The 24,627-nt window shown below is 42.6% G+C and overlaps 1 protein-coding gene across 3 annotated transcripts; it reads left to right on the top strand.

Annotated features, from left to right (window-relative positions):
- Nucleotides 1-4,401: 4,401 nt before the first annotated feature.
- On the top strand, nt 4,402-24,627 carry LOC120049981 (aryl hydrocarbon receptor nuclear translocator-like protein 2). Of its 3 annotated transcripts, none has more exons than XM_038996536.1 (17): nt 4,402-4,663; nt 9,461-9,623; nt 9,733-9,771; nt 9,898-9,939; nt 14,044-14,201; nt 16,019-16,104; nt 16,809-16,901; nt 17,662-17,779; nt 18,129-18,275; nt 18,475-18,706; nt 20,846-20,952; nt 21,226-21,373; nt 21,604-21,656; nt 21,752-21,863; nt 22,060-22,144; nt 22,488-22,593; nt 22,784-24,627. In XM_038996536.1, exons 1-17 carry the CDS (start codon nt 4,606-4,608, stop codon nt 22,954-22,956), a joined length of 1,920 nt encoding a protein of 639 aa, XP_038852464.1. In that variant the 5' UTR covers nt 4,402-4,605; the 3' UTR covers nt 22,957-24,627. The 3 variants fall into 3 exon arrangements, with proteins under 3 accessions (XP_038852464.1, XP_038852463.1, XP_038852465.1); XM_038996535.1 differs by having other exon boundaries at nt 4,403-4,663; nt 16,016-16,104; XM_038996537.1 differs by having other exon boundaries at nt 4,404-4,663; nt 16,016-16,104; nt 22,799-24,627.

Raw genomic sequence — 24,627 nt, 5'->3', positions numbered from 1 at the left:
TGCGCGAATTGAATGTGAGACTGTGTTGCAGCCGTAGCGTATAAACTGCATGTTTTTCCGAGTCGTGGTGGGAGGACCACACAATATCATCGCGTGACTCCAAATTTACTTCGAATGATGTTTATTATAGCAATACGTGCCCATAAAGGAGTTTCCACCGCCATTTATAGCATAATTCATTTTATCTGCACAAAGATCGCCTATTGTCTACAGTGTTTTGTTGACATGTGTCGTCACATTTTTTTATTCAACATGTACTTTACTCGCGTAAAAAGGTTGGATGGAAACCTGGTTAGTAACATATTATTTCCCACCCCAAAAAATCCTGTGAGGTATGTGCAAGTGTTTTAATGAACCCTGTTTTCTATTCCTGGGAAAGGAGATTGCAAGAGGATTTCCTTGGATGGAAGACTTGATTTCCATCAGAGTAAATCATTAGTTGTAATATCTTTCACAGCAAACAGCAGTATATTCCATAGGTACAATCTCATAATATAGGCTACTCTGAATTATGGTCTTGAAGACAGTTGGACTAAGCGATTGTAGTGGATATTGTATAACTGCAATATATACTTGCAATAGATTGCTTGTTTGTTACATTTATAATCACTGTTTTTATTAAATAGTTAGGGAGCCACATAGAGGATATGACTGAACTGGAAGCCTAACGTGATGTATATATTTCACTAGGGGATAAATGGTAATGACTGAGTGTACCTCGCCAAAACCAAATGAACTTGATCTAATGACCTCTGTCAAAGAAGGTCTTACACAGGCAGGCCAATTCTGATATTTTTCCCACTAATTAGTCTTTTGACCACACACATTAGATATTTTCACATTATATATTTATCAGAGATGATCTGATTGGTTAAAAAAAATACATGTGTGAAAAAATTATCAGAATTGGTCTGCCTGTGTAAACGCAGCCTTATTTTTATAGATGTGTTTTATTCAATAAGTTCTAATCTTAGCATTAATCGGCCATTGTTTTGCATGCCCATTAACTGTTGCCTCAGGACAATGATCCAGTGTTACTGAATGGTAAAGGAAATAACTGTCAGTGAACACTGACCAAGGATGTCTAAGTGTTTTATGTTGTTTATTTGTAATAGGTATAGTAAGGATGGATGGGGTAATTGATATATTCACTGTAGAACTATATATGTACAAAACTTTTTGAATATTTGAGTTCACTCACACTCAAAATAAACGATTCCAAAACTACAAAGCCCAGAATGATTTAGAACTTTGAGAACCAGGCTCCTATTGGTACGAAATGGATCCAAATGGATAAGTCACTACATCGGTTGACTATCTTACTGTGTTAGGTACAAGGAACAATGAGCATGCAGTCAGATTTCTGCTGCTGAAAGTATCCCAGTAGGGTGCGCCATTGACTTGCGCTAAAAACAATATCAGTTGAGCACAGACAATTCAATAAAAAAACAGTCAACTTGTTTCTGAATGAAGTAGAAGGTAGTTTTCATTTGTCATGTGCTTGTGAAACATGTTACGTATGTACAGTTGAAGTCAGAAGTTTACATACACCTTAGCCAAATACATTTAAACTCAGTTTTTCACAATTCCTGACAATTAATCCTAGTAAAAAATCCCTGTTTTAGGTCAGTATCACCACTTTATTTAAGAATGTGAAATGTCAGAATAATAGTTGAGAGTGATTTATTTCAGCTTTTTTTTTTTTTCATCATATACCCAGTGGGTCAGAAGTTAACATACACTCAATTAGTATTTGGTAGCATTGCCTTTAAATTGTTTAACTTGGGTCGAAGGTTTTGGGTAGCTTTCCACAATAAATTTTGGCCCATTCCTCCTGACAGAGCTGGTGTAACTGAGTCAGGTTTGTAGGCATCCTTGCTCGCACACGCTTTTTCAGTTCTGCCCACGAATTTTCTATAGGATTGAGGTCAGGGCTTTGTGATGGCCACTCCAATACCTTGACTTTGTTGTCGTTAAGCCATTTTGCAACAACATTTTTTTTCTGAGGTCTTGGCTGATTTCTTTTGATTTTTCCATGATGTCAAGCAAAGAGGCACTGAGTTTGAAGGTAGGCCTTGAAATACATCCACAGGTACACCTCCAATTGACTCGAATTATGTCAATTAGCCTATCAGAAGCTTCTAAAGCCACGACATCAGTTTCTGGTATTTTACAAGCTGTTTAAAGGCTCAGTCAACTTGGTGTATGTGAACTTCTGACCCACTGGAATTGTGATACAGTGAAATAATCTGTCTGTAAACAATTGTTGGAAAAATGACTTGTGTCATGCACAACCGACTTGCCAAAACTATAGTCTGTTAACAAGAAATTTGTTCAGTGGTTGAGAAACAAGTTTTAATAACTCCAACATAAGTGTATGTAAACTTCCAACTTCAACTGTATGTATGTATGTATACTGAACAAAAATATAAACACAACATTTCAAGTGTTGGTCCCATTTTTCATAGGCTGAAATAAAAGATCCCAAAAATGTTCCAAATGCATAAATCGTATTTCTCTCAAATTTTGTGCACAAATTTGTTTACATCCCTGTTAGTGAGCATTTCTACTTTGCCAAGATAATCCATCCACCTGTTGTGGCATATCAAGAAGCTGATAAAACAGCATGATCATTACACAGGTGCACCTTGTGCTGGGGACAAGAAAATGCTACTAAAATGTGCAGTTTTGTCTCACAAAACAATGCCAGAGATGTCTTAAGTGTTGAGGGAGTGTGCAATTGGCATGTTGACTGCAGGAATGTCCACCAGAGCTGTTGCCAGAGAATTCAATGTCAATTTATTTTCTTTTTCACCTCCCCATTAAATCGAGTTAAGGAGGAAATCGACCTCAGCAGCCTTAATGGAGAATAGAAGGCTGCATATATTCCCTTTGGACAGTAAAATGAAATTACTCTATATCGCATCTGCCGGTCTTTTGGCTACACTACTACTGAATTATTAGCGCTTATAATGCTTTTAAATGTTCACAAATAACAAAATGCATGTATTAATGCTATATACATTATTAATTACGCTTATTATAAAGTATTACCAATATATTTCTCTCCCCAAAAAATATTTCGGGAATATATACAGTAGCCTATATATCCTATTGATGGTAGCCTTTGTTAATTTCCAAACATTCATGTAGGAAGTTCGCATGTACTTTTAGAGACGGGGCGGATCTTAGCCACTGATGACTTTTTATTCAAATGACGGATGTTGTGACATCGCATGTTTAACTACAATGCTATGGCTACACAATAATAAATGTCTCACGGTTGTAGCCTAGGATTTCCCCGTCATTGGATTTACCTATTGTCACTCAGAGACATAGGCCTATTATATTCGTCACTCAGAGACATAGGCCTATTATATTCGCCAATGCAAGACGTTTTGCCAAAACACAGCCTATTTTACAGATATGACAATATTTTGTAGGCTAGATAGTAGCGTAAATACATGTAGGCAAACTTGTGGTTCAATGTATTTATTCGCAGTGTCTTGACAATTTAAGATATCACAGTGACCAATGGTCATGCGTAAAAGGCAACTCGTTATAAATGTCCTCAATCCATGACGCTCAAGACTAACCTATACAATTTCCCTTTTTCCCCCACATTTATATAACGTTGTGTGCGGGGTTGTAAAGTGTTCTCGGACGCACGTTTACTTTCGTTGTAGACGGGTGTATTCAATTCCGCCGATTCTGTTGCAAACCGTTTCTTAAACGGAACGAACGTGGAGTGACTTGCCTCAATTTGTCCCAAACGGAATGCAACTGTTTGGACTAATGATTACACCCCGGGCTTCAGACGGGTTAACAAGACAGCTGCTACACGTGACGGTTATATGGTTGTATAACGCAACAATATTTAGGTCAACGCGATTCTTGTTTGGCACGTGCACACTTACATAAAGTCTCGTGCAGAGGTCTCGAATAACACTGAGGTGAGAGACAAAAAACATGTTCGAAAGAGGGGGAAAAATACCACTCGAACGAGTTGACTTATATATATATATATGGTAATTTGTCAGGTTGGACACGGATATTTACAGAGAAAGCAGTACTCACTCACAACACGAAACCATTAAATTATAGGGAGCCTGTGTCGTAGCCTATATAGACAATCACTTTTCCCTCAAATACATGCAACATTACACTTTGTAGCCTATCATTTTAGAGGATAAAATGAACGAATCTTTGTGTTTCATGAATGTTTGTCCTACTTGCTCTGGGCTAGACTATAGCATACGAAACGATTGTGTGTGTGTGTGTGAATGCAATGGACAGAGTGTCCCCTTCACGGGTGGTTGAGTGAATGAATGCGAATGTAGTGGTGATATATGAGACAGATTGACCTCTTCCGCGTTTTCCTGGAGTTGTGTCCTCATTACCCAGGAGGCTACTTTACCCTTGCACGTGTAGGTCTACGTTTTTATGTCTACCCCCTCCCCGCCTTAGTACAGAGAGAGGAGGAAAAAATAAAGTACGTTTACAATCCCCCGCCTCTTCTACAGTAGGCTACTTCTACTACATTTAGGCTACACTACCACTTCCTCATGTTCTGCGGCGCCGGGCTGCTGCTGACCGGCTCCAGCCATGTCCAAAGAGAATTTAGCCGGCGGCGGCAATGACGGGACCGCAGACAAACGAACAGGTACTGGTAGACCTACTTGTACCGCGTTCAAGACAACTTGGAACTCGGAAACTCGTAAGCTGAGCTCCGGGTTTCACGTTTGAAAATGATCAGAATCAACCAATAGGAACCTCTACGCAAAAACCGTACGCAAATTTTCACTTGGAGGTTCTGATCTTTCCGAGTTGTATTGAAAGCACCACGTGTGAGTTCTCTAGGCTATGAGGTGATAATAGTTGATTGTAGTCGATGCTATGCGCCGGGTGGGATTTGAGGGAAGCTGTTTCTTTCGCTTTGAAAACAATTCTGGTTCTTCCCCAAAATGTAGGTCAGTAGATCAGTGGAGCAAACGCACACTCGAGGAAGTCCTGGGACGCGCTCGTGGAAATTTAATAATTTTGGCCATATTTGTGGCATTCTACCATGTAATTTCGCAGGTAGGATTTGGCGTGATTTTATAACAATATGTGCATGGTGGAATTGTATTTATGGTAAACCTGGTGTAAAACTATGCAGCTGCCTTTTCATTGGCGGTCAATAGATCTTCTGTTCATCCCTTTGGTATTTTTGCCTAGACTAATAGTCTATGTCGGTTAGCCTGTTAATCAAATAAAATGGCACCAATCACGTAATTTATGCGTGGATAATGCTTGCACCATGTCCTGTTCAGTCGCACGTATTGCCTAAACTGTGTTTTATATATGTGTTTGGGTAGCCTAAAGTCATAGCCTAGCTTACAGGTTTTCATAGTTGTAGAATTTCAATGTATCGCGGCAAGTTTGTACTTTTGGTGACGAGAATTTCCGATGTCTAAAGCGTTCTGATGCATTGCCACATGTTCTCCATGACCCCATTGTGATTTTGGCGATGCATGGTAAAATGTTAAAGAATATTTCCAAGAAGTGGGTTATGAAACAGTTTCCAAATTCTTAAGGTGGGTGGGTGGATTTATTGGAACGCAGCCCAAAACAATTATTGTTCCTTCCCGAACGTGCTAAGCTAGGCTAATATGCTGCATTCATGCTTAATAACACAATTTCCCATTCTGTAATTTGACCATAACATCCAATAACGTACGTGTTATGAATGTAGTTGAATATGGTCACTCAGGACGCTCCTTTGAAAATAATACCTATTTGCAGCATAAAACATTAGTAAAAAATGTGTAGGCCTGCCTGACACATTTTAATTGGGCCTATATGCTACATCAAATAGGCTAGCTGCGCTTTGGCCAATATGACTGTAGTAACTTGTTTAGGCTATGTAGGCCTGTGTTCAGTTATTTTGTAAAACACCAGAGCCTATAACTTGATAACTTTTCAACACAAGCTGCACGTGCCAAATATGAGGCAAACATTTTGACATTGGTTGACAATTCTTAATGGTGTTGTAGGCTTAACACTCAATTGCTATAACAATATTTATTTGTTCCTGACGTAATAATTATTGCACTTAAAGTAGTACCAGACCTAAAGGTGTTCTAGGATGACAAACGTTACACAGGAATGGATAAATAAGAAATAATGTGTTACATAGCCCTCTCAGTTAGGCAACCAATTGTTAGAACCATATTGCCAACAGTCAACTGTACTTCACCTGAATAGCATTGATTCCCCCATTACAAGATGTATTCCCTCTGTTTTGTATATTGAATAAACAAAATGTATTCTACTGTCAGCCCTCTTTCTTAATATTGTACCTCATCTCATGTATGCATGTGTCCAACATGGTATTGCCATTTTGCCTGGCCCCTAGTATTATTCAAAACCAGTGCAGAGGTTGGTGTGGGGATGGGGGCGATTCCTGTGGGAGTGAAAGGGGAATGGCTCTCCTCAGGTGAGCTAGTCAGATTGGCCAGTGTGACCGGTGTAGTTGCCTTTCTTTTGTTGGCTTAAAAGACGGCCAAAGGATTGGATCTATTTTCAGATAATAAAAACAAGCATCCTTAAATTAAGTGAAGTGTAAAGCTCAGATTCCTCTGAAAGAAAATGTGCAAACACAAGGAGGTATGATTAGCCATGAATGATTAACCCATAATTCATTCTAGGCTTTTACAGGTAAGATTGATGAAGAAGTTTGTGCAGGACAACTTCACTGGAACTTCCCTTTTTCCATGAGGGGGTGGGGTTATGATGGGGAGATGAGAATAAAGTGCATAATGTAAACCTGGACACTAATAACTAGCCTATCGGGTCTCTACAATATTCTACAAGTATAATATAGAATTTGAATGGAGAAAGGTGTGTGTAACGCAAACAAGGGTACTTATACTAATTACTAGCTTATCAGGTAATAAACTACATGCTTTTCCCCAGTGAATATAATAGGGAATCTGAACTCGGATACTGACCAATAATGCCATAACGTCATACTGCCTTAACTAGATACTGCTTTAACTAGATGCTGCCATAACATCATACTGCCATAACCTTATACTGCCATAACATCATACTGCTGTGCTGTCTAATCAACTTTTAGACATGAATGTTCTAGTTGTACCATAGACCCTATCGACACACTGGGGTTCTTGTGTGAGAGCGACAGGTGAGTAGTGAGGGATAGGGGAGGTTGATTATGAGGCACCAGCACCAGTAGAACCAGCCACAGGAAGCTCATCTGATGAGGGAGAGTCCTTTTGAGGGTCCATTTATATGGCTGTGACTGCCAAGGTCTTCATCATTATCATCATCTGCTGAAGACTTGGACCAATGGAGTAGTGCGATCCTCGCCACATTTATCCAGCCATGAGAGAGCATCATCCATGGAAGGTTCAGCAGCTGCATTATCGAGCTCCAGTGCACAGCCTTCTCACTCCGTCACACAGCCCTTACTTGCCATACAGTCATCTCTTAGGAAGCCAGGACCAGAAGTGTAATTTAGTGTCTCATTCAAGGTGATTCAATTGACCTGGTTTCTGTACCACCCACTCATGTCCTGCACAACCAGGGAACTTGTTGATGTCTGGTTCTCAGTTGTCAGTGAGTTCGCGTTTCCCTCTGCATCTCCTATTAGCGTCAAGAACTGGATCAACATTTAAGAAGAGTACTGTCAATTTTTTCTTTCAGAGAACAGGAATTAGTTTCTGCTTGTATCCCAAGACACACACACCCTAAGGGGTCGGAAGCACTCTGAACATTTAAGGGTTATTAACTGCTTTGCTCAAAGTCACAACAGCAGGAGATGACATGGAGAGAGGCTGGCCTAGCCAGGAAATTACTGCTGCTTATTTTCCAGGGGTTGCTCCGGTCCCCTGATGAACTTTGATCCAAACTGGGTCAACGAAACGGATGTGTAGCACAACCATTTCCCCACATAACTACCTAATTGTATTTGATATGACATTGTCTTCCCCTTAAGTTAGTTACTGCAAAATAGGGGTCTTCACTCTTCCCTTTACAATTGTGTTGGATTTTATGAAATGTATGATGTTCTAATTTATATCCATTTTCAGTGAATAAATGTTTATGTACATTCTAAATGTACCTCAACCCTGAGCTGCTCACTGTCTTAGTCAAACATCCAAAATCCACAATGTTTCTACTTGATTGGGCAACAAACTTTGTCAGATTTGCCTTAACTATTTTCATGAAAATGAAAAAATAAATAAATGGAGATTAACCCTACACGATGATACAACTACAGAATTAGCTAAATGATTAAAATTACCGTAGTTCCACTACCATCTCTCTACCTGTGGAATATTTCCAGTTGTTTTTGCTTTTATGCTACTATAGTTTCTCATGCTTGGTGAGATGCCTGCAGGGAAGGAAGGGAGGGCAGGGCTGGAATATTGTTCTGCATTCCACCTCTGTCAGAAATGACCCCAAAATTCCTAGACATAGCCAAGGTTAGTTCATTCATTATTTGTAAACATTTGTTTGCATTAGAATCCCAAAAGATCTTCCCCCTTTTAAACAATATTTCATATAAAATATCACCGCTTATAGTATAATGGGGAGTTGTGCAGGAAGTATGTCAATGTTACAGCATTTATATAAGCAGTGAAGTAAGGCGATAGCAGAAACCATCACGTGCCACATGCTGGGGGTAAACTGGGATAAAGCCAGTGGTTAGACGCCCTCTTATGGTGACTTTTACTATCTACATGGAAACTCATCACGTGCTGCGTGACAGCTGGGAGAAACTGTCAGTGCCAGAGGTTGGTGTCTAGTAGGCTGATTCATTCACCTCACCTGCCAGGTTTATGGTTTTCAAGATGACTAGTTACAAGCTGGACGGTCATTTCCAGTTAGCTGAACTTAAACTAATTTACACTGAGGAACATTTGTCAACGGCCTTACAATTGAGAGTTTATTTACAGTCCTCTCAAGTGGATGTTAGTTAGTGCATACACACTTATCATGTGACTGATCACCACAATAACATTTATATTTATAAGATGGTTTAAAATATATATATTTTTTGAAACTTTTTACACAATATTAAGTTACACTCCCAGGCAGCTTGTAATGATACAAAGTTCCAACCATGTGTATGGGATGCTTGAGGTCAACATCCATTGAGTTGGTATTTGTGCCATAGAAAGCAAGTAAGCATTCATTATTTTATTTTCTCAGTCCTCAGTTGAGGGTTTCAGTTGAGGATCGGGATATGTGAATGTTCTTCATGGAGGTTTTCAACATCGGCAAATATAAAAATCAGGGGAATTAAACAAAACACCAACCCATTTTGTCTCAAGGCCTCCATAAGGGTGTCAGTGCTACAATAATGCATCGATTTGACCGTGGGTGAATTACAAATGATGAGAAATCAAAACTAATGTGTCCGTTTTGTATGGTTCTTGTGCCTGTGGTTTAGGATCCTTGCAGTTAGGAGAAACCAATAGCCTTCCTGTTTCTCGGCCTGATGTCATAACACACCACCCGGCAGGAGCCATGCCTAATGTCATAACCCCCCACCTGGCAGGAGCCATGCCAATCCAAGAGCTGTCTAGGAAACGGAAGGGGGATCTAGACAACAGGTAAGAGCAAAGAGACCTCACCTTTCATAAAGTAGCATAAAAATAACAACATTCTTATTTTTGTATCTTACCTGGTGGACTTATATTTTATGTTCTCCATGTCTTGCAGGGAAGATGGTGATGCTGAAATAGAGGAGGAACAGAGCAGGTATTTGAAGATTCTTTAGTAATTAATTTTATTTCAGCACTAATCTTGGCAAGATCTTTCAGGGCCAGGCCAAGTGTTGAAATGAATCATTTTAAATAATCATAACTATTTCCCATTCCAATTCAGATCGGAAGACGATGATCAACAGGTGAAAATAAAATGCTTCAGGTAAGAGCCTGGGCATACATATTCATTTGGTATATTGAAAGGGAGTTAAAGGCCCAATGCAGCCGTTAAAAAAAATCTCAATATCAAATCACTTCTGGGTAACAATTAAGTACCTTACTGTGATTGTTTTCAATCAAAATGGTCAAAAAGAAACAAAAATAGCTTCTTAGCAAGAGCAGTTTCTCAAGCAAGAATTTTGCTAGGACTGTCTGGGAGTGGTCTGAGCGGGGAGGGGAAAACTGAAAAGCTGTTTGGAACTCTCTTATTGGTCTCTTAACTAATTTATCGCCTGGTGATTGTCACGTTCCTGACCTATTGTTCCTTTTTCTTTTATTTATTTAGTTGGTCAGGGCGTGAGTTGGGGTGGGTTGTCTTTGTGTGTTTTTGTATTGTCTAGGGTGTTGTATGGTTTAGGGGGTTAAGTAGAGTAGATGGGTTAGTGTTCAGTGTAGGTGTCTAGGAAAGTCTATGGTTGCCTGAATTGGTTCTCAATCAGAGACAGCTGGTTATTGTTGTCTCTGATTGGGAGCCATATTTAAGGCAGCCATAGGCTTTAGCTGTTTGTGGGTAATTGTCTATGTGTAGTGTTTGTGTCAGCACTATTTGTCTGTATAGCTTCACGGTCGTCAGTTTGTTATTTTGTTAGTTTCTTGTTTTTTCTCTCTTCTAAAATAAAAGAAGATGTATTTTGCACACGCTGCGCCTTGGTCCTCTATCTCACCCAAAGACGATCGTGACAGAATTACCCACCAATCTAGGACCAAGCGGCGTGTCAAGCGGCAACAGGACCCACCTACACAGGATTCATGGACATGGGAGGAGATACTGGATGGTAAGGGACCTTGGGCACAACCGGGAGAATATCGCCTCCCTCGTGAAGAGCTGGAGGCAGCTAAAGCCGAGAGGAGGCGATATGAGGAGGCAGCACGGAAGCAAGGCTGGAAGCCCGTGAGTACAACCCAAACATTTCTTGGGGGGGGCCTTAAAGGGAGTGTGGCGAAGTCAGGTAGGAGACCTGCGCCTACTCCCTGTACTTACCGTGGAGAGCGAGTACGGGCAGACACCGTGTTACGCAGTAGAGCGCATGGTGTCTCCTGTACGCGTGCATAGCCCGGTTCGGTACATTCCAGCTCCACGTATCGGCCGGGCTAGATTGAGCGTTGAGCCGGATGTCATGAAGCCGGCCCAACGCATCTGGCCACCAGTGCGTCTCCTCGGGCCGGCTTACATGGCACCAGCCTTACGCATGGTGTCCCCGGTTCGCCTACATAGCCCGGTGCGGGTTATTCCACCTCCCAGCACTGGTCGGGCGACGGGGAGCATACAACCAGGTAAGGTTGGACAGGCTCAGTGCTCAAGGGAGCCAGTACGCCTGCACGGTCCGGTATTTCCGGCGCCACCTCCCCGCTCCAGCCCAGTACCACCAGTGCCTACACCACGCACCAGGCTTCCTGTGCGTCTTCAGAGCCCTGTGCCTCCTCCACGCACTAGCTCTATGGTGCGTGTCTCCAGTCCTTTACCACCAGTGCCTACACCACGCACCAAGCCTCCTGTGTGTCCCCAGAGTCCTGTGCGTCCTGTTGCTGCTCCCCGCACTAGCCCTGAGATGCGTGTCCTCAGCCCGGTACCACCAGTTCCGGCACCACGCACTAGGCCTAATGTGCGTCCCCAGGGTCCAGCATGCCCTGTTCCTTCTCCCCGCACTAGCCCTGAGATGCGTGTCCTCAGCCCGGTACCTCCAGTTCCGGCACCACGCACCAGGCCTACAGTGCGTCTCAGCCGGCCAGAGTCTGCCGTCTGCCCAACGGCGCCTGAACTGCCCGTCTGCCCAACGGCGCCTGAACTGCCCGTCTGCCCAACGGCGCCTGAACTGCCCGTCTGCCCAACGGCGCCTGAACTGCCCGTCTGCCCAACGGCGCCTGAACTGCCCGTCTGCCCAACGGCGCCTGAACTGCCCGTCTGCCCAACGGCGCCTGAACTGCCCGTCTGCCCAACGCCGTCTGAACTGTCCGTCTGCCAAGCGCCGCATGAACTGCCCGTCTGTACTGAGTATTCAAAGCCGCCCGTCTGTACTGAGCCTGCAAAGCCGCCCGTCTGCCATGAGCCTTCAGAGCCGTCCGCCAGACAGGAGCCGCTAGAGCCTTCCGCCAGACAGGAGCCGCTAGAGCCTTCCGCCAGACAGGAGCCGCTAGAGCCTTCCGCCAGACAGGATCAGCCAGAGCCTTCCGCCAGACAGGATCAGCCAGAGCCTTCCGCCAGACAGGATCAACCAGAGCCTTCCGCCAGACAGGATCAGCCAGAGCCTTCCGCCAGACAGGATCAGCCAGAGCCTTCCGCCAGACAGGATCAGCCAGAGCCTTCCGCCAGACAGGATCAGCCAGAGCCTTCCGCCAGACAGGATCAGCCAGAGCCTTCCGCCAGACAGGATCAGCCAGAGCCTTCCGCCAGACAGGATCAGCCAGAGCCTTCCGCCAGCCATGAGCAGCCAGATCCGTCAGCCAGCCATGAGCAGCCAGATCCGTCAGCCAGCCATGAGCAGCCAGATCCGTCAGCCAGCCATGAGCAGCCAGATCCGTCAGCCAGCCATGAGCAGCCAGATCCGTCAGCCAGCCATGAGCAGCCAGATCCGTCAGCCAGCCATGAGCAGCCAGATCCGTCAGCCAGCCATGAGCAGCCAGATCCGTCAGCCAGCCATGAGCCGTCCAGCCAGGATCCGCCAGAGCCGTCCAGCCAGGATCCGCCAGAGCCGTCCAGCCAGGATCCGCCAGAGCCATCCAGCCAGGATCCGCCAGAGCCGTCCAGCCAGGATCCGCCAGAGCCGTCCAGCCAGGATCCGCCAGAGCCGTCCAGCCAGGATCCGCCAGAGCCGTCCAGCCAGGATCCGCCAGAGCCGTCCAGTCATGATCCGCCAGAGCCGTCCAGTCAGGATCCGCCAGAGCCAGCCAGCCAGGATCCGCCCCTCAGTCCGGTGCTGCCCCTTAGTCCGGTGCTGCCCCTTAGTCCGGTGCTGCCCCTTAGTCCGGTGCTGCCCCTTAGTCCGGTGCTGCCCCTTAATCCAGTGGGGTTAATGTGGAGGGTGGCCATTTGGAGGAGGCTACGAAAGCGGGTAGTGACTATGGTGGGGTGGGGACCACGACCAGTGCCAGAGCCGCCACCGTGGACAGACGCCCACCCAGACCCTCCCCTAGACTTTATGCTGGTGCGCCCGGAGTTCGCACCTTAAGGGGGGGGTTATGTCACGTTCCTGACCTATTGTTCCTTTTTCTTTTATTTATTTAGTTGGTCAGGGCGTGAGTTGGGGTGGGTTGTCTTTGTGTGTTTTTGTATTGTCTAGGGTGTTGTATGGTTTAGGGGGTTAAGTAGAGTAGATGGGTTAGTGTTCAGTGTAGGTGTCTAGGAAAGTCTATGGTTGCCTGAATTGGTTCTCAATCAGAGACAGCTGGTTATTGTTGTCTCTGATTGGGAGCCATATTTAAGGCAGCCATAGGCTTTAGCTGTTTGTGGGTAATTGTCTATGTGTAGTGTTTGTGTCAGCACTATTTGTCTGTATAGCTTCACGGTCGTCAGTTTGTTATTTTGTTAGTTTCTTGTTTTTTCTCTCTTCTAAAATAAAAGAAGATGTATTTTGCACACGCTGCGCCTTGGTCCTCTATCTCACCCAAAGACGATCGTGACAGTGATGTCACCAGGCAGGCCAAAACTCCATCCCACCAAAACTGGCTGAAATTTCAGGCGGTCATTTCAAACAGCTCTTACACTAAAAGGACATTATCATCATTTTCACAATTTCACAGTATTATTCCAACATCATGTTGTGAAAATATATATAAAACACAGGAAAATCACATTTTTGACTGCACTGGCTTTAAAAAACAGGAGGATACTTTAATATTATATATAATCTAATACTACAGTTGAAGCTGGTGGTATGATGCGAATGACCACATCAATGTAACGCCAATAATAACAATAACACTTTCATGTGTTGTTGTTTTTATAAATGATATCATGCTGACTTGATAGCAACCCATCAGACACCTGTATACTTAAGTGTGTGAGATGTGTGAGAGAGACAAATAAGTGTATTTGTGCCCTCACTCAAAGGGAGCCACACAGCCAAATTGAAAAGCGGCGGAGGGACAAAATGAACACCCTTATCGACGAGCTGTCAGCCATGATCCCCTCCTGTAACCCCATGGCCAGAAAGCTTGACAAACTCACTGTGCTGCGAATGGCTGTGCAGCACCTCAAAGCCCTGAAAGGTAGGCCTCATCATCCCTAAACTGTCCTTACAACACAGTACCACACCAGGCAATCTGTGCAGCACCACACATCTCTTTAAGTTAGGTCTCATGAAGCTATACTAATGCAGTTAGATCCTAGGACACATGATGGCGGCAAAATACACAGCTGTGCACAAATAGCTATTGTTCATTGCTGATAATATACAGTACCAGTCAAATGTTTGGACACACCTACTCATTCAAGGATTTTTCAATATTTGTACTATTTCTACTCCATTATAAAGTAATAGTGAAGACATCAAAACTATGAAAAAACACACATGGAATCATGTAGTAACCAAACAAGTGTTAAACAAATCAAAATATATTTTATATTTGAGATTCTTCAAAGTAGCCACCCTTTGCCTTGGTGACAGCTTTGCACACTCTTGGCATTCTCTCAACCAGCTTCATGAGGTAGTCACCTGGAATGCATTTCAATTAACAGGTGTGCCTTGTTAAAAGTTAATTTGTGGAATTTCTTTCCTTCTTAATGCGTTTGAGCCAATCAGTTGTGTTGTGACAAGGTAGGGGTGGTATACAGAAGATAGCCTTATTTGGTAAAATACCAAGTCCATATTATGTCAAGAACAGCACAAATAAGCAAAGAGAAAGGACAGTCCATCATTACTTTAAGACATGACGGTCAGTCAATGCAGAAAATGTCAAGAACTTCAAGTGCAGTCGCGAAAACCATCAAGCGCTATGATGAAACTGGCTCTCATGAGGACCGCCACAGGAAAGGAAGACCCAGAGTTTCCTCTGCTGCAGAGGATAAGTTCATTAGAGTTAACTGCACCTCAGATTGCATCCAAAATAAATGCTTCACAGAGTTCAAGTAACAGACACATCAACATCAACTGTTCAGAGGAGCCTTCATGGTCGAATTGCTGCAAAGAAACCACTATTAAAGGACACCAATAAGAAGAAGAGACTTGCTTGGGCCAATAAACACGAGCAATGGACATTAGACTGGTGGAAGTCTGTCCTTTGGTCTGATGAGTCCAAATTTGAGATTCTTGGATTTTAACCGCCGTGTCTTTGTGAGACGCAGAGTAGGTGAAAGGATGATCTCCGCATGTGTGGTTCCCACCGTGAAGCATGGAGGAGGAGGTGTGGAGGTGTGTTGCTGGTGACACTGTCAGTGATTTATCTAGAATCCAAGGCACACTTATTCAGCATGGCTACCACAGCATTCTGCAGCGATACGCCATCCCGTCTGATTTGCGCACAGTGGTACTATCATTTGTTTTTCAACAGGACAATGACCAAAAACACACCTCCAGGCTGTGTAAGGGCTATTTGACCTGGCCTCCACAATCCCCCGACATCAACCCAATTGAAATGGCTTGGGATGAGTTGGACCTCAGAGGGAAGGAAAAGCAGCCAACAAGTGCTCAGGTTATGTGGGAACTCCTTCAAGACTGTTGGAAAAGCATTCCAGGTGAAGCTGGTTGAGAGAATACCAAGCGTGTGCAAGGCTGTCATTTAGGCAAAGGGTGGCTACTTTGAAGAATATATTTTGATTTGTTTAACACTTTTTTTGGTTACTACATGATTCCATATGTGTTATTTCATAATTTTGATGTCTTCACTATTATTCTACAATGTAGAAAATAGTAAAAGTAAAGAAAAACCTTTGAAGGAGTATGTGTGTCCAAACTTTTGACTGGTGTTGTATAAAGATTTAATATTCATATGTATTTTTAACTCAAGTTATGATAGAAATGTTGAGCTCCTAAGTGACAGGTACAACACAGACTAACAGCTCAGTGCTGTGTTCGTCTCCTCAGCAGGTGCTAGCAGTTCCTTTACTGACGTTAACTACAAACGCAAGCCTTCGTTTCTGCCTCAGGATGATCTCAAGCACCTGGTGCTCACGGTAGGCCGCCCTTCAATCTGTCTCAATCTCTTTCTCCAATCAACCAAAATCAATCCCATTTGGTATTCTGGCAGCAGTCACAACAGTGGGGTAGGATTATGTGGTGTGTCGATTTATAGTTTTTGTGTGTTGGGTCTACTAGGCTCCAAAAATAGCTGAGAATTTGGGAAATATTTGGGATATGGGAAATATAATATTAACCAATAATTAAGTGGTCTAGGGTTATTCCTTTATGATTACAATAATGAGGTCAAATCTATTTTCAAAGTGCCGAATTTTATCCAAAGTTATGAGAGCGTGGTGGACATGTTTCTCTAATCAGACTTTAAGTCTACACTTTATTTTATGGACAGTACCACAGGTATACCCTCTGGGTTTGCTACAGTATTTTTCCATTCAGTCGCTAACTAACTTTACTCTGGGAAATCCCTAATTAGAAAAGGATGTGTCAACTGCTCAGTTCAATGTAGAATTAAATATAGAAGTAGCCAGTTCTTTCCCCTCGCTTGGAGTGTTCTGTTGTATAACCTTTGCCAGCTCTGATCTCCCACAAGTGTGCATGTTTGTCACACAGAGTCTGCCATTTTAGAGTAAACAGAGAGAGTGGATACACACTGATGGTTTCAAAATACTGTAGCAGTGTCAGTGTTTTCATGGATCCAGATTGAAATATATTGGGGTCGTGCCGTGTCTCATTTCCCCAGGCTGCAGATGGGTTCCTGTTCGTGGTGAGTTGTGACAGGGGGAAGATCCTCTTTACCTCAGAATCCGTCTCCAAGTTCCTCAACTACAGTCGGGTCAGTGAACTGGTTATACTTAAGCAATACAGCCTGAGGGGGTGTGGTATACGGTCTGATATACCACGGCTTTCAGACAATCAGCAATCAGGGCTCGAACCACCCAGTTTATAATATACAATAAGCAGGTCTGGCAGTCTTAATTTACTACTTAATTCTAAATTGAGCTAATTATTGAGGTGGATTCCAACAATGTCCCTATCACTCAATCCCATCTATTATCCACTTAAATACTCTCAATGACAACTTTAGGAAGTGGTCATTACTTAACAGTGCTATCCCATTCATTTAGTTCCATGGTTTGGTTTCCTTTTGCCATTTGTAACAGGCACCCCATGCCCCTACCACTCCCATTGATTTTTAGCTAGCGGTGGCTAAAGTTAGCAGACGTTTGTAGTGGCTGTCTAAAGAAGACTGAACCATGTATTCTCCTGGCCCATTGACTACTTACAGGGTGAGGAACTATCTAACATTAAATTGTAAAATACTGAAATTCTCTTTTAGTACCTTGTAATTTCTGTACCATATTAAAGTTATACCTGAATCTGTTTCATGCTTTATATTGTGGAGGTGATGCTTGAAGTGGAGACCGGATGTTTAACCAGAAAGTTTAGGTGGTTCTGAAGTGGGGATCTGAATCAGTTGTTTCCCCTAGTTCAGAACTATAGTTGGCTAGCTAGCTAGCTCACACAAAATTTGGTTCCGGGTTCTGAAATTAATAGTTTGGTTCTGATAATTAAAGTGCTGTTTTTGTTTACAGTTGGAACTAATTGGACAGAGTCTTTTTGATTATGTCCACCCGAAGGACATTAGTAAAGTGAAAGAGCAGCTGTCAGCCTCAGGATTATACCCTCGCGAACGGCTCATAGATGCCAAAAGTAAGTCTGCAAAGACTTTATTTAAATGTATCTGTTTCTGGGATTTTCATATCTATTTCTCTCTGTGTTTTGATTTGTTTGTGTCTTGTTGAGATGCAGTTAAAGCTATGTCACCACTATAACGGTATTACTTTAAAGAAAGTTGCAGCTTTTATCTCAGTTCTATTAGCACAGGGGAAAGAGCAGAGAGCCTGGGTTCTGTTTGTTGTTGCTTTACTGGTTTCCACTTTGCCCTCATTCTCTTTTGAGGTCACAGATTCGTACTTTTTATATTCTGTCTTCAATGTGTTTTTTTATATTGCAAATATAATAAGATGTTGTTGGATCATAGGCTCTCCTGGTTCTTTAGCAGGGTTACAGGTGCAGGACCTTCCTGTGGGAGCAGTTCAACTGTGTACAGGGGCACGGCGCTCCTTCTTCTGCCGCATGAAGCACAGCAGAACAGTTATGAAGACAGAAGACAAAACCATCCAGCCCAGCAGCTCCAAGAAAAAGGGTGAGAGATCCATGCAGAACGAACTTTCACTAAATACATCGTAAGAGCAGAGAGAAACGTGGTGGTCATCAACCCAGAAGCACAATTTATTTTTCTTGATACCATCTCACTAAGGTTAGCCCTGATAGGGCCATGATTGGAATTGCATGTGGGGGTTAATTGTAAACATGTGTTTTATGTACACTATCTCCCCCTGTAGAGTCTCAACGATACTGCACTGTCCATTGCACTGGTTACATGCGGAGTTGGCCTTCCACCCAGCTGGATGCTGAGAGCGACGATAACGAGTTCTCCCATCTGTCCTGCCTGGTCGCTGTGTGCCGCGTTCACCCTAACAATGCCTGTCAGCCCTCACTAGAGGTCAAGGTCAAACCCACCCAGTTTGTCACTCGCTTTGCAATTGACGGCAAGTTCACCTTCGTGGACCAACAGTAAGTTGTGCCTCTTACCCCCTCCACAAACCTTTTTGCGATTTTCGCTCATTATTAAATATTCTTGGCAAGTGTTGGCATAATTTTGAACCAATACTGTTCATAAGGGGGAATTGTGGGCATATCCTTCACCTGATGAAAAACACTGGGAGGAAAATAAAACTGAATCTATACCCTGTGAAAGTACCGCCCCTTTCGTTTTACTTCTGGATCAAGTCCGTTAATCTTTTGAACAGGCTTCACGATTATATAATCAAATTCGTAATATATATATAAAATTATATTTGTTTTTACTGAGTTTTTGCATTTAAGACCATTGCGCTACGTTTTTGCCCATTGAAGACCATTCAAAAAGCCTACAAAAGTTAAACAACTACAAGGCTGTGGGGCAGACACTTCCTGGTAACTTTCATAGCGTATTGTTCTCAGTTTTTTGTTCATATTCGATCTCTTTCAGCTGAGTTGAGTATGTTTTGATACATACTGTAATGTTAGCCAAGGCTACGGTAAGTTAAATTGGCCTTGGCTAACATTACAGTTATACCCTGGGTAACCCAACCTGTGCTTGTATTAACAGCGAAAGAAAGAAACAAATAAAGAGAAAAGCAATGACGTTGGTTAAGGCAGGCCTGGCAGGCAGTCATCTTGGATAGGGTTTGCCATGGCACCCCCTACCCATACCACAGTGGCTGTAAGTGTAATGGGGTTACCCCAAGTTTTCCGGCAACTGGTCTGAATGCATTCCAAGGGAGACAATATACCCCTTGAAGAGATGACTGTACTGATTATTTCAAGAGATGGCAACAGTACAATACTAGTACTATTGGTTTGAAATACAGATTATAAATTGAAAAATGTTTACTTGGAACATTGTGTTGGAAATATTATTTTGCATGTCAAGATAAGACCTTTTTACTTATCGGTTGTCAAATAGTTAGCTCCAACAGGAGCCCTTTAACGTATGTGAATTTGTTATTGTGACCCAGGCTGTCCTAGATGAAGGACAAAGGAAACCGCACACTGCTCTTGATAGTATCACTGATATTTAATAAGCTTACGTATCGGCCTCACGGCCTTCGTCAGAGCTTTTGTGAATTTTTTTAAACTACTAGTTGGTACCAAACCAGACTGGTGAGATGTTTCATCACTCTGAACTGGCACACAGCCCTGGACTCACTGTGTCTTTGATGGTAATGTGAGGATCCTCCTCATTGGTGCTGAACACTGTGAGGCCAGCAAGGCTGTCACCAAGATTGGCAAAGTGTATAAATAAGACGTATTAAACACGTCTGTAAAACCACAATGAGGACATAGCAAGTTTTCGAGGTTTTTCATATGATGTACCCAATGACTAATGAAAACTTGCTATGTCCTCATTGTGGTTTTACAGACGTGTTTAATACGTCTTATTTATACACTTTTGTAATATTTATGAAATGCATATTGATATATTTGGTAGCACTTATTTGTTTTTCCTTTGCCTCCAACCCCCTTCGATGTGTGGAACAGATGTGGGTGAGGCTAGGTCTACATAAGGGTGCAAATTTAAAAAAATTCACAAAAGCTCTGACGAAGGCCGTGAGGCCGATACGTAAGCTTATTAAATATCAGTGATACTATCAAGAGCAGTGTGCGGTTTCCTTTTTCCTTCATCTTGTTCAACTGTTGCCATGCACCTGCAAATAAGATTGCTCAGATGTGCGAGTGCCTTTTGAATTTTGACCTAGGCTGTCCTAAAATGTAACACTGGTGGTGAGATCTTCTGACCAACAGCAGAGTGTGCATTGAACGCGTCAGTCCAATTTGATTTATGTTTACAGTATAATTCATATTATCTGTAAGTAGTTTTCTTTTTGTTGCTTTTGAGTGAGATTCTTTCTACTTTGGCATTTCATCCCAATTCTGGGAACAAGAACCCAGCTCACTTTACCGGGGTCAAATGTTTGACAACCATTCCATTTACTCTTTTCCATAGAAACAGAAAGGCTGCATCATGTATATTGATGATTATAGTTAGTATTTATTGTGCCATTCTGAAATGATGTACATAGTTAGAGCTGGTAAGTGGACAGAAGATATTAAACCTGGGACTGTAGTAGGTTTAGAGAGAATAACAGCCTCCTTGTCTCTGTCCTTCAGAGCCACTACTGTTCTGGGCTACTTGCCACAGGAACTACTGGGGACATCTTGTTATGAGTACTTCCACCAGGACGACCTGCAACACCTCGCAGAGACACACAGGAAAGGTAATGGAGAATAGTTTGGTTGTCTATCGTATCTACGTACAGGTGAGAATCATATGTTCTCCAGATGTGCACGGTGCTCAAACAGATATGAAATATATTTCGGTTGCACTTTATTTTGGGTTGCAGAAGATTACCAGGTTCTTACCTTCGTCGCATGGTAAAATGGTGATTACACCATAATAACCTGTGCATTACTTGTTTTTTATTGGGGGGGGATTCATGAATAAAACAAGCACATTGCAGTGATAGAAGTGGCATTTTGTGTCTCAACAGTTCTCCGCAGTAAAGAGAAGATTGAGACCAGCTGCTACAAGTTCAAAACAAAACATGGCTCCTTCATCAAGCTTCAAAGTCAGTGGTTTAGTTTTATAAACCCGTGGACCAAAGAAATTGAGTTTATTGTGTCAACAAACCGAGTTTTGTAAGTGCCTTTTCACATTAGGTCTAGATTGTGAGTTGAACAATCCATAATGATATTCAGTAAAATACATTTATTTAATAATCTGCTTCGAATCAAGACACAAGTTCAGTCAAAATTGTCCCATTTTGGATCCAAAATGTAGCTGTTTTTCGAGAGTCCTCAGCGTTGTACTAATGACATCATACAAGGGATGTACAATCATTTGTCATCTGTACCCTCTCCACACACAGGGGACCCGGTCACACAGAAGCTGAACAGCCGAGCAGCTCCAAGCTGTTGGACGGTAAGGAAAGGAATATTTGTCCTGGTCATTCTGGATGTTGTTTGGGTGTGTGGACCGACCTCCGCTCACTGTCCTGACCCCTCCCTCTGTTACAGAAGAGAGCAAACGTACTATCCTTATCCCTGGCATCTCCAGTGGCATGGCCACTATGATCTACGCTGGCAGCATAGGGACCCAGATAGCAAACGAGCTCTTGGACTCCAACAGGTGTGTTGCGTGTATTATGGCATTGTTTTACAGAGCTTTCTTTGACCACCAGGAGGAAGCTGGTACTTGTACAGTCGGCTTACATCGTTTTTTGTTTTATTGGCACATGACCTTGAATATTTTGTTACATTAGTCCTGCTTTCTTTCACCGCCAAAATGTCTCTGTTGCATAGACGATGTCTCTGTGTCTGTGCAGGGTCAATTGTTCTCCATCCAGTGGAACCTCCAGTCCCTTCTGTCCACCTCAGGACAGGTCTCCAATGGTCTCCTCTCATGCCAACGTGAGTCACCTTACCTACCTCACCTCTCATCCTGCAGTGTCTTTAGGGCCATAGGCAGTAGTTGCATGTTGACTATATTTTTTAAAACTATTTTCATTACGGCATAAAGGGAGAGAGTATGGTGTTTTTTACATGCAGGTCGCAACCATAACCACTTGAGTTCTCCCTATGAACACATGCCTTGCATAGATTTAAAACTTTTCAACTGATTGTAATATTTTGATGTGTATATTACACCTCTTAATAGTTGCGCTTGAAGAGTTTTGTAAATGGAACTTTGTATCAAAAAATCTATAGAGCAAAGATGTTCTGTATTATTATGTACCCACTTGTCCTCTTCCAGATGCCAAATGAGGAGGTGACTGACTCAGATACAGTGAGCAAGCCTAGATTACAGTCTGTTTCAAAGGGGGCCACATACGCTGGCAGCAACACACATATGGACACAGGTAGTTACCATTCAAAGTCCTATACAAAGTAATCTTAGAAGCAATGCATTTACATGATCTTTCGTTTACCTAGGCTGTTATCAATCAGACGGTTTTAAGTGTATGTTTGGGTTACTTAGTTATACTTAGAGTTATCCTTGGTTAGCATATGACTAACATAACTTTGTGTATTGGTCGATTTTGATGACAGCCCGTTCTCCCCCAGGAGAGAGCTCCCAGATGGACCTGGACAGCATGGTGGGACCAGGCCTCGGTATCCTGAGCAATGATGAGGCTGCCATGGCCGTCATCATGAGCCTGCTGGAGACTGATGCCAACCTGGGGGACGCAGTAGACTTTGACAACATGCACTGGTCTCACTAGTAGAGATTCAAATGCCACGAATTCAGGAAAATAATTTAGATTCCAATTCAAGAATTGAAAAATGATATTTATTCTTATCTACATTACTTGATTTATTTATTTAAGCATTTTCAAAGAGGATTTCATTCAATTCATGAATTGGGATTTCAATTCATGAATTGGGATTTCAATTCATGACCAGAATTGAAATGGAATTGACCCCCAACTCCATCAGTCATAAACTCTGTAGTTTATGGTTAGACGAACTACATCCAGGGACTATTTTCATGTGCTCCGCTACCAAGGAAACAGATGTATGTGCTTCTGAGGGACTTCTACAGCTCTCTGTTTAAGTTTCAGCAAGACAAATCAGACCTGCGCTAAAACCAGCAAACTCTTTGGTGGCTTACACAGCTGGTTCAATTGGTGGGGATTTTTTTGATCAATGTTTCAATGTAACTGAATGTGTACTAAAACCACCCGAGTTTGCCTATATCTGGGGTGTCACGGATCAATAGCAGTTCGGGTACTCTTGGGGTTCCCGCCGGTGTGAAAGTGATCAACTCAAATTCCAAGGTAGTGGACGGAGGCATAGGTTAATCAATTGCAAAGTATATTAACACTGATCACTTGTGTGAATAACTTGAAATGAAAACATTACAAACGTGTCTTCACTCAAATTGTCATTGTCTGTTATTACAAAGTGAAATTGTATATTGTTCTGTCTTTTTGCTCTTGCATTGTAGGCTTCTGTGTAGGTGTCTATTGTAAAGACAGCAGCATTCCTTTTTCTGAAGTCACTCAAGAGGTAGAGCTGCTTCTCTTGAAGTGATTTCATTTACACTGAAACAGAACACCCTGAAGATGCACCTGCAGGGATGTAATGGAGGCTAAACGCACAGAAACACCTTTTAGTTTGTGAAAAGCATTTACACATTTATTTCCGCAGCGTTGGCGTTGTTAGCAATAGCGTGTGCGTTGCCTATCCTAGAGGAACACAATGGAAATAAGCTCTCAGGCTTTATTATGTTTTGTCCTCAATGGTTTTAAATATCTGTTCTTCAACTTTTGAATGATAAAATAAAATACTCACTGCCCGTCATTACAAACAGCGTTCAGCGCTTACCCACTTTAATCCTTTACCACTACATCCCTGTGCATCTGCCTTATACAAACACATCCTAGTTGGTTTGAAATGTGGAGGTGTGAAACTAATCCAGACAAGGAAAATAATGCTTGCAAACAACCTTTTGATCCTCGCTTCAGCAAACTATTGTGAAAGCCTCTTTAGTCCCAGAACCAATCTCAATACGGTGTCTGCTTTTGCTCTGAACAGAGCATTACTTTCTCTCTGTGTGAAGTTTGCACACCTTCCAAATACTAATAAGTACTTGAAAATAAGTGAAGTCTGTGTTGCTGGAATTCAATCTAAATGCACTGTACATTTTGTTCTGCAATTTTGGTTGCAGAACAAAATGAGGGACAAAAGGGAGAAATATCAGTGAATCCGTAATGACTTGAATTGTAATGCCTGTGTGCACTCCTGCAGTGTTGATTATTATGACTCTTTTTGGGTGAGGGAAGATCATGGCTTCATGTGCAAAGAATCAAGTAATCTGGCACAGAAAAGCAAATTAATTAACTGCATGTCAAACTAACTTTGATATTCTTTGGCTCTGACCAATGCATCCA

Source organism: Salvelinus namaycush, chromosome 6, assembly GCF_016432855.1.
Source record: "Salvelinus namaycush isolate Seneca chromosome 6, SaNama_1.0, whole genome shotgun sequence".
In the NCBI taxonomy this organism is placed as follows: Eukaryota; Metazoa; Chordata; class Actinopteri; order Salmoniformes; family Salmonidae; genus Salvelinus; species Salvelinus namaycush.
The sequence above is the reverse complement of the archived record's forward strand: the minus strand, read 5'-3'. Positions and strand labels throughout refer to the sequence as shown.